The following is a 17,994-nucleotide window of genomic DNA, read 5'->3' as shown; positions in this document are numbered from 1 at the left end:
TGAGCATTGAAAGATGTTCCTGGCGGGACAAAAGAACTTCAATTAGATGCATGTAATCTGAGGACGTTCGGTTAGACACGTAAAGAGGTCTGATGATACTTGCGTCAACATCAGTGGTTTCTATTCAGAAGACTGCAAATAAATAAACAGCGGACAAAGAGGTAAAACTGCAGGAAAAATAAATAGAAACGTGAGGAGAAGTGGAAAGAAAAGAACGAGAGAGGGGGACAGGAAAATGAGAGGGAATGAAGCTTCAACACTGGGTGGTCTTCAGAGTGTGTGCGTCCTCTCGGAAATTCAACACTGACTTAACTCTGCCAGGTTATATTTCTCTCCTCACACACACAAGTGAAGTGAAACTCCTTCTGTCTATTTCTCTCTTGGTTCTGTCCATTTTTTTCTCCATCACATCCTTGCTGTTATTAGTTTAATTTATGCAAAAACAAGTCAAAACGTTTTGTGAATAAAGTTCCAAACTTGTGTTCAAGAGTACAAACTTTACTTGGAAATTGGAGGGAAATAGAAAAAAAACAAGGAATTTATTCAGTAAATTAGATTTCATAGCAGTTTAAGTGTAAGTCTTAAATAAATAATATTGTTTTGCACATTTTGGTACATTACATTTTTTATGCATGTTTATATCCAGGATTTTTTATGCATTAAAATATGTTAAAACCCAGCTAGTGATGCTCTTAAACAATTTCACAAATTAGGAAATGTGAAATTGATTAGAATTTGAGCATATTGGACAATCTGGCTGCTTCTCTGAAGAAGAAGAAAAAAGAAAGTCTCTTTCGCACACACACATCCACCCACATACACACACAGACTCACTTGCCGAAGGCAGTGAAAGTGAAGTCAAGACCTGTGGGTTTGCGTGAGCTAATGGCCAACATATTTATGACACTTTTATGATGCTAGCTTATCTCTGAAGCCGCTGCTCAGGAGGATCAACAGAGGCTAATCCACCTCACATACACACACATACTCACACACATTCACATTATCTCACGGGTTACCAAGTTCATGGCAGAATATCAAGAACTTTTCATGACATTTATGTAGTTTATAGCCTTTTATGCAGTTCTTTGCTTCTCCTTCACACTTATTGTCACTTCACAGGCTTATTATTTTACTCTTAACAGAATATAGACTGTTAATTCTTAAATATTATTATAATAACAGAATGTATTTTTATCTATATATCCTAATTTAAATAACGGTTATTCTTATACACATTACTTCCACAGAATTCCCCAAGTCTTTTCAAACACTGCTTTCACTCTTATCTGATGCTATGACTGAAAGAGCTGAGAAAGAAGTACAGCAAAAAACAGAACGAGAAAAAGAAAGACGATTATCATCTCTGCCCTCCAGCATGAACACACCAATTCCCTCATTGATCGGTTCCCACCTTCTTCTGCTTATTAATTACATCTGCAGTGACTGATATAGCTTGATCCACTCACTGCATGCAAACATTCCTCATCGCCGCAGCGTGAGTGTGTGAGATGATGCCATGATTGATGTGGTTCTAACCCCTGAGAAGCTCATTTGTCAGCAAGGGGACAAGCTGCATCAAAGCTTACTGGCTTTAATCTCCATATATTCACCTAGGTTTTATTTATCGCTCTTCTGTCTGTCTCTGCTTCGACGTACCCTTCCCTTGCCCTCTCTCACTCTCTGATCCCCACAAACCTGTCAAAGGTTTCCTCAAACTTTTCTAAAGACAGTCCCAAGGTCTTAGCGAAGTAAGGTATGGAGGTACAGCTAGAGGCGAACGTACACAAAGGACGTGTGTTAACCTTTATGTGCGAGAGCTCCGCTCTGAGGTAAATTATTACGTGGCCATCTGCTGTACAGAAGTGTGTGTGTGTGTGTGTGTGTGTGTCGCTGTGTTTTATATAGAGCTGCGTAAAGCTTTGAAGGAAAGGCAGAAGGGGGCAAAGCAGCATAGACAACAACTCCAGGGTAGTTCTTTCTGAATCATATAAAGATCCCAGCCAGTGGTTCGGATCTGATAGACAGGAACTCCACCTACACACACACTCACGGCATTTCAGGAAGTTCTTTATGAAGGGTTGGCTCAGGCAGGTGACAAGAAAACACTCTTTTCTCCGCTCAGTCCGCAGAGGGGGTAGGGACAGTGCAGCAGCAGGGATGTAAAGGTGAAGTCTCTCTGAAATGCAGCTCATTGTCTTGTCTACTGTCTTTTGAGGGGAACGGGCAGCTGAGAGAGGCAGGGGGCCAAACGTCTCACATTCCTAACAATTCCTGCATAGCAAACAAGGAGGAGCTGCCTTGCAATGTGTATGCATGCGAAGGCAAGGTTCATCTGACAGATGCAAATGCAGTCATTACTCATCCTCATGTCGCTAAAACATGTAGGGTTAGATATCTAAGAACGTTATGAAGTAAAATGAGGTACAGACCACAATTTAAGCAATTAAGCTATTGAGGAATTTTCTTCAGACAAAACTACTGTATCAAACATCCTCAAAAGACTAGGAATATAATGTACTAGTGGTATTAACTACTTTTATTTAATTGTTGTTTTTAAAATTTTATGGTATTTTGCAAATTTGGTGTACAATGTAAATACCATGGTACTGGAACTTATGTGCCATGGTATTTGCATGCAGTCTTATTTTAGTATTATTATTTATATATTAATATAATATGTATTCATGTTTTTAATTAACTTCAATAATTTTATGCATTTTTGTCATTTTTATTACTAAACTGAATACAAATTACTATATCAATTTAGTTGTCAATGCAACATTTCTATTCTATTTTTGTTTAAGGTGTTTGTGTTGAAGTTTTTCATCTAATATTAATATTTTACTTAAATTTCAATAAGCTACAACGACAAATATTTTTTATAGTTATTGCATTGTACTCCAACCCTCACAAAAAAAAAAGTACTATGGTGGAACTATTTTACAGTGATGCCATCAGATGTTAATACTATAGTACTTTAAAATATACTATGGAACTGATATGGAATTTACATGATAATCTGTGATATTTGGCACTATGGCAGTAGTATAGTACTTTTCTTTAAGAGCATAGCATATCAAGATACTTCCAAAAATATGGTACTACTAAGGTAAAACCTCAAAAACCATAGTAGTATCATTTTACATCCCACGTCCAAAAAATATTTTCTCTTCACTTATTACGTTCTCCTTGACTTTATTCAGGTTTCTCTCACTTTCTCGGGCTTTTGTTCTTTTTTCATCACTTTCACTTTTTTCTCTATTTGTGTCTTTTTCCACTACTCACTCGTGGTCATAACTGCCTCGCTTCAGAGGGCGCAGAATCATTGTCCCCTCATTGCAAAGCCAACATTTTTCCCCTCACTGCAAATGCTCTGGCCTGCAATTGCTTTTCTGGCACTCCATAAACCACCCCCTTCAGCCCTGTCTGTCTCTTTCAACACATCTCACAGGCAGGATTACTCTTACAATCATTAGCAAATAGAACTCGCTTCAAGCAGGCTTGGCAATGGGCTCTCTCTGGACCGCTATTATTAAATTCTGCAGAAGGAGTCGGGGCGGTGCATTCGGCATGAACCCTGGCTAAGTGGTGCTCTCTTGAAGAGCTGATGCTGCTGAGAACGGGTCGTGTCCCGTCCACTTGTTTTGCTCAGCAGCCAGACCGCAGAGACTGCAAAGGGCTACTCTCAACTGGGTCTCAGCCAGTAGCGGCGGGACATGCTTTGACAGCTCATGGTGAAGACAAAAAGAAATTCTCCAAGACAAGCCCCTTAAGAAATGTACATTTTAAAATAGAAACTTCGGTTTAACTGTGGTGTTCATGTGGAAAATGCAAGTTTAATTTTGCTCTTGATCCTATTCTCTTCCTGATCACTTTCTGTTTGTTTTTTGTTTTTCTCTACTAAAAATCTAAATTTGGTAAGTTCTAGCATCAGTTTTCCAGACAGCACCTACGTTAAATTTAGTGAACATGGACAAATGAAGTGAAGGTCTGTACGTAGCAGGTTGATGCCAGAAAGGGTCGTGGCCTCTGGGTAGAGATATAGCAGGAGAGAGAGAGATAGAAACTGAGAGGGAAAAAGAGAGATAGAAAAAGGCCCTTATTGATTCTAGGAGCTTTTGACATGCTAATGTTCTCGCTGTCGGCTTCAGTCCCCCACCTCCTCTTAGCCAAGGGCCTTCAAAGGGAGGTTGCCACACAAAGACAGGGAGAATGCACTGTGCTGCCCGTTGAATGGCCGCTCTTGCTTAGCGTGCAATCTGTGCCTTAAAAAAACTACCAAGAACAGCTCATGACATGGAGAACATTGCAGTGGAGAAACAGGCAGACTCTTTAAATCTCAAACGGAATGGATAAAATCTAACGGTTTGATTACATGCATCAAATCAGAGCCAAAGAAAGCAGTAACAACTTACAGTGAAAATAAGCAACGTTAAGACTAGATTTTTTTTCCCTTCTCAAGTGAGCCAAAATTCGACACTGCAAGAATTCCTCAGACATACTAAATGCACATGCAAAGGGTTATGGGTTGTGGTCTCTATGAGTGTGCGGCCACAAGCTTGTGCCTCGGAGCAGAGGTGTGTGCGGACGAGGTGGTGAGCAAACAGAAAACGTTTCTGAGTTCTCGGATTAATGTCCAGGAGAGGATATTAAAGGGTAAATGTGTCAACACCACAGCAACGATGAGTGAATTACACTTCGCAACAGTCTCTTTTTCAAGTTACTGCTTTGTTTTCAGTCACGTGTGTTCATTTTTGAAGGTTGAGGAGTTCAAATATAAATTTGAGAAATCCATGTGTGGTTAAATTGGGAACGTCTGTGTTTTACACACACATAAATGCACTGGGAGTCTGTTTAGAGTAACATACTCAGCTTATTTAAGTAAGCCACATGTGTTAAAGGAGGCCCACAACATTGTAATCCTGTTAAAGGTCGTTCACATGCCAAGAGGAGTGTGTGCGTGCTAATTATAAAATGCATGAGCTTGGTTCCTTCCTAGCTGATTGGTTTAAACGTTGTGTTTTATAAACTTCTGAAGAAATCTTATGTAGTGGGTGTTTTATGTTCAATGATGTATAAATGGAAGGTCACTTTATCTGCATTAAAAAAGAACTTCTCAGATTACAGTCTTCCTTCTAGTGAACACTTGGAAAATTACACAGTTTTCATCTCGTATCACCTGTTCTGAACATGACAGAACATTGGTATTATTACTGTGCAGTGTTGGGGAAGCCATCTGAAACTTTATCTTGCCAAGGTGCATGTTACTCATTATTTAAAAGAGGTTAAATTACAGTCAAGATACCCTTAAAAAGAGAGAGAGAAAAGAAGTTTGCTACACAAGCTACTAACAAAAAGTACTACAACTACATTGAATCTATTACAGAAAGAAATATAATTTAATATCTAAAATTGCATTATATTTTTAAGTAAAGGCTTTATAATTATAGTTTGATTATACAATCGATGTAAAATAATAATAATAATAATAATAATAAAATAAATTATTAATTTATGTAAAGATAATCCCATTTAGGATGAAATTATTAAACCTATAAATAATCAGAAATAAATTAAACTTAAAAATACCTTTGTACATTAGCATTGTGTTGTTACAAAATTTCAAAATAATTAATGAACCTTTTTGTTCGTTTGTTTGAGAATTGCTTCAGTTTGCAATTCAACGTGACAGCAGTACAGCATTTTTTCAAGCTAAACTGATGCTTGTTGAAAAAGTTAATGAAAATTTGTAGCTGAAAAAGTTGCAATATTTTGAAAACCGTCGAGCTACTGTCAAGCTAAAAATGTAGCTAAGCCTTTTCTCCTCAAGGACACTGAATTACTGTGATTTCACAGTTACATTTTAGCGAGAAAATCTTCTAAGCAACAACATGTAGCTAAATTTCCGTGCTACTATATAAGGCTTCCATTCCTATGTTGTGAAATTCCTTGGTGAGATTTACGTCTACAGAAGTGCTTCAGCAAATGCTCTTCATCTTTCCCTCCTGCTTTCCTGTGTCTTTCTCTCAGCGCTAACAAAGACATAAAGTCAAAACTAATTGCGTTCAGTAACAAACCAAGTGGCTTTTTCCACAGCAGCTGGTCTGAGAGAGACCAATCCACTCTAACGGAAACCCCAGGAATGGAATAAACCCTCAAGTCTAATGGCGAGCATTAGATTCAGCCATGCTTCAACCCCTCCAAATAATTACCAGTATTAATGTGCATTGTGAAATCGCCGCCATGACCCCTCCGGGCTAATCGCTATTGTTGCCTTGCATTGTGGAAACAGGTCTGCCGACCCCCGAAATAATCCCATTACTAAATCTGTCCTTTCTCCAGCTCCCGTTCTCGTAGACACGCTCTCAGCTAATTGACATCTGTTAACTGACATCCTATCTAGAAGTGCAGAGAGAGAGTTTTGCGAAGAGCACTTCAGTCAGGAATCCCTGATTATGCTGCCGAGTATGCATGTTTGTGCAATGGAGAGTTCAAAAAGTGCTTTTGTGCACATCTATGAATAACATTTCTTTCATTCACATTTGCATATTTACCTAAGTGAGAAAACACAGAGTCACTTCAGTTCTTGTCATTCACTGTGCAGAGAAAAGGTTTGTCATTTAGCTCGAGTTGCTTGCAAGAAGATTAATTTGTGACATCAATCATCATGAATCAAACCATTCATATTAGGCCTTCATAAACACTTCATTAGTAGAAAAGAACAACTGCATTCATGGGCTCCATCTGGTGCATTTGTACAGAGAAAATTTTGGCAGCGTCCTAATCAAACCCGAAGACAAAGACGCGCAGCAGCCATGCTAACTGTAAAGTTAACCGTGCCCCTCTTGCATAAAACAGGTCAGCAGCTTCAACGACTCTTTCAGAAGAAAATGATGGCTTGGGCCTTCCTGCCTCCGACACAGGCTCAGGCCGACCTATGACCCTTTCTGGGTGGAAGCCAACTTAAAGGCTTCATGCACGGAGCGGGAAAAGAAAGGAGCCAGGCACTAACTGATGCGGAGGATCTCATAAAGTATCTGGGTTGGGCGCTCATGTCCGCCGTTGATGGACATCTTGTCAAATGAACACAAACCCTTTGGCATGAAGCATGTGTGGAGAGCAGCATCTAAATGGATGCTGGGTTAATCAGGGAGAATGGGAGGATAGACCCTCAAGCAGTGAGTCAATAAGGCTCATCCACTCGAGAAGATATTTACCCTGGCATGCGGACGCTGAGACAGCGCTGTCCACATCGCTGTACCGGGGACGCTAAAGGAGATCTGTGCTCAGCTCAGCTCTTCTGATCTAACGGATCCAGACCGCCGGTAATGAATGTGTGCCAGACGGAGTAATTAAAATATAATTAAACACCAGAGAGATGAGACTAGCGCTATCAGAGTTTCTCAAAAGGGAACAGAGGCTAGTTCACATTAGCAAAAAAATGCTTAGTGTGTAGTTTCAACAGACTTTCTTGGGAAATGCGGTGAATTTATCAAGGACACTGGATAGTTTCTACTTAATACGGGTATTTCAGACATTTTGCCTTAGAAAAAAAGATGGTATCATACTATGGTACTTTGATATATACCATGGTATTGAACAGTTACTATTTGAATAAAGTGGGGACAGCCAAATTCCTGGAAAACACAGACAACAGTATAATTTGGCTAGTTCACATTAGCGTGTTATTTCAGCAGCCTTTGAATTTATCAATGACAATACAATACATTATCAAGATTAAGTGAAAATATCCAGAAATTTTACCTTACGAAAATGTACAATGATGGTATCAGAATACCATGGTATTTTGATACTATTGTTCTGAATGATTACAAACGCCACTTGAACTCACAGTAAGAAGCGGATATTTGTGAGGACAGGTATCCTAGAAAACAGCATCTGTTCACCCTAATTTAAAAAGTACTTTGAAGCGTACAATGGTAATGCCACATTTTTCATCATTATCTGTACATTTGTCACCTCATCTCAGTCCTAAAATAGCATTAGCATGGGTGCAAACAGTTTGGCTAATCTGCATTAGCAAAACAGTCACAACAGTTTCAACAGGCACTGCTGAGAAATGCTGTGAATTTATCCAGTACATTAAAATACCAAAATTAAGCTTAAAATATAAGAATACAGAAATTACTATGATGTTTCAAAGGCACAGTTATTGCATCAGAAGGTAATACCGTGGTACTTTGAATGCTGTGATATAAAATAACATTTGAACAAATGGGCATTTGTCACATCAAATATGGCCTAAACTTTATTAGCATGAACGCTAACAGTCTGTTAAAGGGGGGCAGTCACCTCTATCTCTCACCCTTCCCACCAGTTCTGTCCTTCAGGCCGTTTTCCGCCCCCAGTGCATCCATCACAACATGACAACTGAAGGGCTGCGAGCTGTCAGGGGAGCTTCCGTATGGGAGCACCGGATGATGATAGACAGGAAGAGGTCAAGGAGAACAACACACACATGAGGAAGCAATTGCACACATACAGACAGCAAGAGAATGACACAGATAGACCGGAGCGTCTAAACTCTGCATGCGAAATGCGAACGTCAGACTCGGCCGATTCAAAAGATTTGGATTTAATCACACAAATCATATTATCCAAATGATTTCAAACGTATACAGCATGCTGCCATGATCACAGAGCGAAGAGGATGAACCCAACCTTCGCTTGCTCTTGCTGAAAAGACGAGCCGCCCATTGTCTTTGAGAGACAAGTTTGCTGGCTTTGCATTTCACGGAAGAAATATGCAAATAACGTATTTGTTTGATATCAAAGGGCACCTCTCTCCATCTCTCTGTCTATCTCTCTTTCCCGGGACAGCTGACAGTCCATTCAGGGGACGATGGAGGGGCTCATAGGGGAGAACTGAGGAGGATCGTGACAGGAATCAACATATGTGCTTGCCATCAAAAGCAAAAAGGAAGTGATGAATATTCATAGGTAGGAGCATATTTGGCAGGCGGCGACTATTGTTTAACAAAGAAAAGAGCAAAAACGACTCACAACTGAGGATGATGAGTCTCATACACCTGCTCATAATTATGACGGCAATGAGATATACAAGCAAGCTTTTTCTAATTAGGCACACAAACAACCGCATACAGGTGCTAAGGTGCAAAGTTTACACCGGAAAAAAAAGCTGTACCTCAACAATAACACATGAGAACCAGATCAATACCTCTCCTCAAGTACACCAATTTGCTTAATGTGTGATTAAAGAAAAATGTACTTTTGCTCGGTAAAGTCGATACAACCGCCATTCTCTTGGGAGTCTATCTCAGTGTACATACATAAATAATGTCTTGTCAAGCATCGTTTTCCTTCCAGTTACACAAGCCGCTGTCTGTTCTGATTCAAAGAGCAGTGTTTCATATTATCACACCTTCCCATCATGCTCTAGTTTTCAAACCCTTTATCCTTTCTAATTACTTAAATATGCATGAGCTGTTTTACATTAGCACCCATTAAAAAATAATGGGGCAGCACCGTAGTTCAATGATGTATCAGTTGGTAATTTGATATACATTATCGCACTTGTATTGCATGGTACCAAAAAGTATCATGGTAGTGACAATTTATTAGACATAGTTTTATCATGTTTTTTGGACATTTACCACTTCCTACTGTGGAGGTACTACTGTGGTGTGGTGGCTTTGACATATACCATGGTGCATAAATTAATTTACTATGTTACTTCCGTGATACTACTATGGTACGTGTGTAAAATACCATGCAAATATTACAAAAGTACCAATTACCATGGTGCTATCATGTTTTTTGGACAGTTTGACATGCAGTACCAAGGTACTACTATGCTTACAAGATACTATCATGAGGATATATTTTTGCAGTAATACCATAGTACTTTTTTGTAAGGGTGTATTAGTCAAAAGAGCTAAAAACTCACTCGAGTTGGTTGGATTTTTCTCCATGTTGTCGTGCTGTTTCACGACATCTAAACTACGTCTACAGTGTAGTGAAACACTGAGAGTGGGCTGTCATTCTCCATTGCAGCCTAGCACCTCAGCGGGCTTTTACACGTCTCCAGCTCGCCGGACGCCCACTAACAAGCGGAGATTTCCTCTCAGTCCTCACCGCCTACTCAACACAGCAGATGAGCAGTGAGAAAACAACAAACTCTTATAAAGAAGAAAAGACACCAAATTCTCTGGCCAAGTCTCCGCTCCATTCACCAACTAAACGGTGGCTGTTTTGTGGCCTTCTCTCCCTCTTCTGTTCTTGGACCTGTCCGTCTAGGCTGCAGCTGTCAAAATTTTGACGTCTTAATAAATCTCGGCCATGACCCCCGTCTCTCGGGGAGGAGAGGAGGATAAAGCCAGGGGTCACCCCTCACCCTGTCTAGTGTTCCTCCCCTCTCGCCCCCATCCCCGATCACGACATCCCAACAATTGGGGAGAGGCTCCCATTGAGGCCTTCTGGGGTATGGGGGCTTGTATCCCTTATCTTCAATGGGCTTTTTTCACAAGGTCCTCGGGATGCCCCATTGAGAAAGTTCTTGCCCTCTCCTACACTCTCACATTGAAGGTGAACCTCTGCATCCCTCCCCTGGCCTGGGCTGCACACACAGACTTATTAAACTGACAGTGACTCGCATCTGCATGCTGGGAGAGAAAGCCACCTTTTGAACCCGCTTCAGTGAGGAAACAACTGCCTGTTGCCTTGCTGAAGACAGCATGTGATGGCTTAATCAGCTATTGATGACAGGCGCAAGCTTCAATAAGACAGATATAAAGAAGATGCTCTAAGCATATATAAAAAAGGAGCCTAGGATGTTTACTGAAATCTGGAATTTGGATAAAAAAATTGTATTGGTCCTTTTTCACATAGGTACCAAAGCTCAACAATAAGTTTTGTTTTGTTCTGCTGGTCAGTATTTTTAGCAATGCATTTTTTGTATTTTCTATGTATATTGTTTCATGAAATTCTAAGTAGTATATACAAGGTATTTAAACAGACTTGCAAGATCAATAAATGTCAAATTGGCCTGAAAGAGCAATGAGTGATGATTTTGTTCAACTAACCTGAAACTCTTAGCCAGCAGGCTATCCTTATATTTCAGTCCTGTGCAGACAAGAACCCAGAAATTAAACAAATTATCCTTTACATACCAGCTTTTGGGACTTGAAGGTTTTTTTTTTTAATTGATGTGTGAGATGGGAAATGAAAACTGAAAACTTTTGCCGATGCCAAACAACAGAAATATTAAAAAACGCCCTCTTTCAAATATCTCTGAGTAATGAAATCATCATTGCAAGCCCTGAAGTGATTTAAGTAAAACGTTCCACCAAATGTCTGTCTGGAAACGCTGTTCTGCGCTCAGTAAATTACAGCCTCTTTCCTTCATTTCAACATATCTGAACGGCAAAAGAGAGCAGAGGGAGAGAGAAGGAAAGCTAAGGAGCGAGTGGGGAACCCGGCCGCTGCCAGCGAGTTCCGCTAATAAAAGAGTGGCCAAGAAAAACGGCCAGATCTCTGAGAATGGCCTTTCCCAGTGTACCCCCTTCAACCACCCACACAAGCCCATCCACTGAGAGAGATCGCCCGCGGTGAATGCTGACTGCCCCCCTTGAGCCCGCAGGAGCCCTAAATTACAGCCCGTATTTGTCATGCAATTAGCCCGCTGAGATAGCGCTCATAAATAAAGGCTGTTAGACTGGCCAGTCGGCCATCTATCAACCTGCTCAAGCGATGACCCTCTTCTGGACCAGACAGAAAAGAAAGAAAGGGCGTGCTCAAACTGTCTACATGTCCTCTGGCTCTTCTTTTTGCCTGCACTGACCTCAGCATTACCCCAAACAGTATATCACTGCTTTTTCCATGCCGTATGGCCTGACTACGGACACTGGGAATCAAAGCCGGCATGGAGAAAAAGAAACGGCCCTCTGGTGACAGAAGCAATCTATCTGATCCTCTCCTTTTCTTCTTTTATCTCTCCTGTTTTTCAGTGTTTTGCCAATCACGTCTATTCCCTTTAATGTGAACTGAAAATCATCGCACATGCTCTTGAGAGATAGCAAAAGAGAACGAGAGCGAAAAGGGTACGAGAGCCTTGGCCCATGATCTAATTAAGCAGATTCTGCTCATAAACCACACTGCTGTTGCTCCAACAAAATAATTAGCGCCAACGTTTCTCATGCACAAATCCACAGGGAGGTGTTTTGATATCAAACAGGGCAATTCATAATCATAACCAGACCTCTCGAATAGCAACACTGACTTAATCCACAATGATCCGCTGAGCACCCAGCTGTCTACATCTGAGTAAACTCTCACATCCCTGAGGGGGAAAAGTTCATCCGGGTCAGCTTCTCATATAATGATCTCATCTTAAATTATAGAATGTATCACTGATGGGCGATCAGGGTATTTTTTTACCTTCTATGTGGGAGGTGCGTAAATCTCAATTGGTGAAATGCTCTGTTGGAAAAAATGGAGCGAGGGAGTTATCTGAGCTCTTACCTTGGCATGTTCCTCCGTGTTCCTCATAGCCAGGGTTACACAAACAGTTTCCAATAGGCACCAGCCATTCTCCATCTGCTCCGCAGTACATTTTAGGAACCTCGCGTTCCTCCGAATTGTCCACACAGGATCCGCGTACCTCCACTAGCGATGAGGTGTCCGCCCCGGTGGTGGTGTCTGGAAACTGGGCCAGGTTGCGTACAGTGAGGGGGCATTTCTTGTAGAGGATCCGAACGGATACCAGAGCAATGCAGGCTCCCACATCCTGGAACGCCAGGTAGAAGCCCTTCCGTGTCAAAATTCCCACATCCCGCACTTCCGTGTTCAGCTTCATGATGCGGTCTCCTATGTCCACCTGCGTGAAGCTCTCGTCGGCTGCGATGGTGTCAATTTTGGTGAACTGGTTCTCTCGAATGTACCGCTCTTTGTCATTGTTGGACTCGTAGTAGTAGAGGTTAAAGGTCTCCTTGCAGGTTCCCATGACTCCTGGCAAGCTGTTGCAGTCACGCAGAGTGAATTTGATCTCGATGTAGACGCGCTGAGCTCCGCCACGGGGGATCCAGTCTGTTCGGAGCCAGTTGTTCTGGTTGGGTTCCATTACGTTGCATACCTGGTACGTCCTGATTGGCGTATTCTTCTCATCCATGATGCTCACTTCTTCCCACTGTGAGAGAGACGGAGGGAAAGACAGAGAGGTAAGTAGGCCTAAAGAAATTCTACTGGGGAGACTTTTGTCACAGCAGGTGCACACAATTCCAGTCCCAGTGCTGGAGATGTTCCACAGACCAACAGCTGCAATGATGCAATGATTTCATTGATTACGATATGATAATGAGAATGTAATCACACATCTGCCAGATTCTGTGCACGTATGTGCATGTGCTGCTCAAAAAATTAAAGAGACAGTTCACCCAAAAATGAAAAGTCTGTCATAATTTACTCTACTTAATGCTGTACCAAACCCTTATGACTGCGTTTCTTCTGCAGAACACAAAACAAGATATTTCAAAGAATATTTCAATTGCATTTGTTTTTGTTTTTGTTTCACAAAAGAAGAAAAGTCATACAGGTTTAGAAAGGACATGAGGGTGAGTAAATGATGAAATAATTTTCATTTTTGGGTGAACAATCCCTTTTGGACAAGCAGTTTGCAAACAAACAAACTCTTTGGCCATTAATTTATCAATGTTATCGGCATAATACGTTTCTACAAAACACTATTAAGATTGATTTCTGTACATCAGAATAGTAATTAATATTTAAGCATTCTACAGTAAATGTTTAAAAATCAGTCATTTTTGGAAGATATTCCAAAACCTTGAAACTAAGGCCAAAAGATGGTTTTCAATAATAATACACCATTACAAACACCCTAGCACATAAACCAGACAAATGCAGTTCCCAGCAACACTTACAAGAACGCCCTGACTTCCTGGTCACCATTAATCCCATATTAGGCCATTGTAAAACTATGGGGCCTAGAGTTTGACGCTTCCTGCTGGTGAGAGTTTCAAATGAGACGTTCGCAATGAAGGAAGTTTTGAAAAGGCCTGTCACGAGCTATGACGCTGTCTTTTCTTCTCGCTTTTTTACTCTTTGTAAGTCGTAAGTGTAGAAATCCCAGCTGTCACACGGATAAAGCTGTACAGTCGACCCGCATGCGTGAGGGAGGGGGCTCTGTCGGGACCCTGTCAATCAAATGGGTCGATGAGATAAAGCAGCAGAGGGTGGGGGACCACATTTCCTCAAATGCCAAGTTCACCATTAAACCTGAAACCAACCAAAGTGGTACGGAGACAACAAGGAAGCCTAATTGTGGCGTAATCAATCAAATCGCTGATAAATAACTTCACGCATGCTCAAGCAGATTGATTTAGATATTACAAAAGAAACATTTGAAAAAATAACTACATAGCATTTTTGTTAACGTGACTTATTGACATATGCTATTTTTGACATATATTTTTAAAAATGTTGGTTAGAACATCCATTTTACACCTACTACATAATATAATTAATTACAATGACACCAACAATAATACTGACTAAATACAAGGTGCTTAAGCTAATTACACATTTAATTGCTATGACTGCATAATAATTATAATCAAGTATGAATATTAGTGTCAAGTGTGGCCAAAAAGTTAAACAAAACCTTTTTTATATAAATCGCATAATGTGTGTGTAATTAACTTGAGGGAAATTGCACTGTCCTTTCCAAAGGAAAATAAAAATATCTTTATATATTTAAAATAATATATATATATATAACTATATCTTAACTCTTAAATTCTTAAACTTCAGCACATAGCCTTAATACTGTACACAGCCTATCTGTGACAAGCTTCATTGTCGTATATGCAAAGTACAGTACACCAAGCACTTGAAAATTCTCTAATTTTAAGGCACCAACCCATAAATGATGTACAGAAAGGATCATTATAATTACGAAGTATAAAATTTCTAAATGAATTACCCTGAGCACAAGCACTTAAACTCAAGTCGTTTCTCAGTCTGTATGAAACATCAAATTATAAGAACAAAGCCATTTCATCTGTCAGGATTTATAATTATGGATGTTTGTAGGTTTCATTAGTCTTCTGTGCTTCATCTATGCACTAATGCAGAAAATACTGATTGCATACAGTGTGATGCCTCTTAGCCGTTTTCCATCATTTTTTTAGTGGGGTTTTGGCACAACATGAGGCCTTAGTTAGATCCTGTAGCCTACCTTCTTCTATGCAGTGTGGAACAGCAAATCTGCTGTGCTCAAAAAAAAGGTTATTTTGTTTCTCAAGTCTGTTTTTTCAGTGCAAATATGATTTCCAAGACAATAAACACCTTCAAGATTTGCCGATAGAGAGTTATCCACACAAATATAAAACTAAAAGCAACATTGTCTGTTCTCTGTAGACTCACCCCTCCTTCCGTCGGACTCGCAACCCATTTCAATTCTCCTTGCACAGTTTTCGAGTCCAGCAGCGTCACTGCAGAAAGACAAAATGCCGTGAGTCTCTTAAGATGGATCATCAACCTCCTTATGACTAGATCAAACTACCTCTAAAGACACAACTTGTTTCTGTTGATACGCTTTTGTTCCCAACCGCACAAAGTTATTATACTCTCAATTTCCTCGATGTACACCGATTTATGCTCATAAGTCTATTTATTGGATTTGGTTAAATAATACAAATGAATATTTGGCCAAAATATGTATTTTATCATTTTTGATTGGAGCATGATTATGGATTGTTTAAATCAGTATTCTAAGTTGGCTATTTTCCAAGCAAAATCAGGTCCTTTGAGAGAGGAAAATAATCAGTGCAATGAACATGCAAAGAATACATAAAAGGTTTGTGTTCACATTTTTTAAGGGTTTCAGAATTTAAAATGAGCAGAAGGCAGACGCAATAAATGCTAATTTAACTATATATGTGTGTGTGTGTGTGTGTGTGTGTGTATACCTATATGTATATACACTTTCAAATTTGCGTGTGTGGTATATTTAATCCCACAACAAAGCCCTAGTATAATTAAAAATTAAAAATTAAAAGTGTGCAGTGTAATGCGACATTTACGAGAATTTGATTGAGACTGTAAGTCTATATTATAATGTAGCCTATATGTCTCGTGTGCGTCTCTGAATTTCGTAAATTTCGGTAGCACACTCCAAGCAAATAAGTCGTGAACTACTTATATTTTCCGTTCTGGTCACCCATGCACATTTAATGAAATATGAATGAATAAATAAATATATGTGCGGAAAAAAAAAATAGGTTCCAATAAAATTAGAAATTGGTTGAACCAGAGTGTTTAATCCCAATAGAGTCCGAGTTTAAGCTTCGTTTGATGAAAAAAAAACGCCTCAGTCTTCCATTAGTTCTGCGGATTTGGGAAACACAGACACTTGGAGAACCCCAAAGGGACTTTCGGAGAAAAATGTTATAATTCCTTTTCGCAGACGGAATAAAGTCACAAAAAAAAAAAAAAACAGATGGCAGTCATACACTGTGCCACTCTATAACGTCCCATGTCGTAACCCAAACAACAACAAACAATAACTCTTGGAGAGACTTTCCCTTGGTTTGGTAAATCCTTACCTTCATTAGGAGGGTAGACCCGTGTGGTTAATGCGAAAGACGGTATCCAGATTATTAGCGCAAAAGTCGCTGTGAGCACAAGCGCAGCCATTGGTGTCATTTCGTGTGCGTCTCCTCCGCTCCGCGCACGGACCGAAGTTGCGTCTGTCCCGGTGGAATTAGCGTTTGAGAGTGATGCACAGAGCGCAGCTGAACACCGCCGAGGGGCGGATCTTTACTGCCTGACGCGCCTGTCACAGCGAGACACCAAAAGTCAACAGTCTGTCCATTCGGGTAAATAGCCAGCCCTTTTTCAGGTATACGGTAAATGAAGAATTGAATAAGTATAAAAAGTCTTTCTTCTTTCAGCCTTTTGCGTATCATAAAAACCCACGCTCACTTGTGTGTGTGAGATAATGCAGAGTGCGCGTGTGAAAGAACGCGCGAGAAAGAAGGAGAAAGAGAGCTTGGCTTTTGTTAAAATGCTACTTTTACATACAGAACATGGCCCATAATATATTGGAAATACTGTGAACATAATTATTATAGCCGTATACGTCATACATAAGTCTGCATGGAGCGTGCAAGTTATTAAAATTAAGCCAAACAGCCAAATAGTGTGAAGAGCAAGTGCGCCGTCTAGTGTTTGCAATTTAGCCGATCTCTTGTTCCCAACACTCAATCAAAAGCCAAGTTTCTAAACTTGCTATGTCGTGTATAAATACTTATATTACAACTAACAGACTATTTATTCAGGGGAAGAGTACTCCAGTAATTATTATGCAAACATTAACAATCATAAAATATAAGAGAATGGGAAACCACTTATGATTTAAACTGCAGTGCTTTAGTGCTACAGTTTCAGTAGAGATAAAAGTCCGACTCATTTTTGCAAATCGTTTCTTTCAAACAGTTCGTTTCAATAGGATTGAACAAAAAAAACATTCAGCAATTATTTGGTCTTGGCACAATTGCGTAATTGGTATCCTGGCATGGCACATTACATAAGTTCAAATAAACATATTACCATATATTTTTATCGACGTATAGACAGTTAATAATAGTTATGTTTATCATGTCCAAACGAGAGCTGCTTTGGCCGATTTACGTGAAAGAATTGCTCAGACCGGTTTTGTGAACCGGATCACTTAATTAAAAGGATTCATTCGCGAATCGGGCGTCGCTATTCAGTATGTGTTGCTGCAAAGACTTAAAGTTATTAAATGTTAGGGTGAGACCCTTTAAGCTTTTATCAACTGGACGCCTACACTTCATGACCTCTCATGCCCCTGTCAATCAATCGTTTCACGACGCCCACAACCAGAGTTGCGCACCAAACGCGTCTTTTCCACCGTCGAATTCCATCAATAGCAGCAGATGCGTCGATTTGCGCTTCACGCTTTGCACTGAC

The 17,994-nt window shown here is 40.1% G+C and overlaps 1 protein-coding gene across 2 annotated transcripts in view; it reads right to left on the bottom strand.

Moving 5' to 3' along the window:
• Positions 1-16,806, bottom strand: part of LOC306880839 (ephrin type-A receptor 4-like) — a 40,989-nt gene extending 24,183 nt beyond the window's left edge. The window contains exons 1-3 of one of the 2 annotated variants that reach the window (XM_079434621.1): positions 16,605-16,806; positions 15,424-15,491; positions 12,505-13,168 (exon numbers count right to left, since the gene is read on the bottom strand). In XM_079434621.1, coding sequence (XP_079290747.1) covers positions 12,505-13,168; positions 15,424-15,491; positions 16,605-16,704 — 832 coding nt within the window. In that variant the 5' untranslated portion in view covers positions 16,705-16,806. The remainder of the gene's footprint in view (positions 1-12,504; positions 13,169-15,423; positions 15,492-16,604) is intronic. The other variant, XM_079434620.1, reaches the window with a different exon arrangement.
• Between the last annotated feature and the right edge of the window lie 1,188 nt (positions 16,807-17,994).

This window comes from Barbus barbus, assembly GCF_936440315.1.
Source record: "Barbus barbus genome assembly, chromosome: 15".
In the NCBI taxonomy this organism is placed as follows: Eukaryota; Metazoa; Chordata; class Actinopteri; order Cypriniformes; family Cyprinidae; genus Barbus; species Barbus barbus.
The sequence above is the reverse complement of the archived record's forward strand: the minus strand, read 5'-3'. Positions and strand labels throughout refer to the sequence as shown.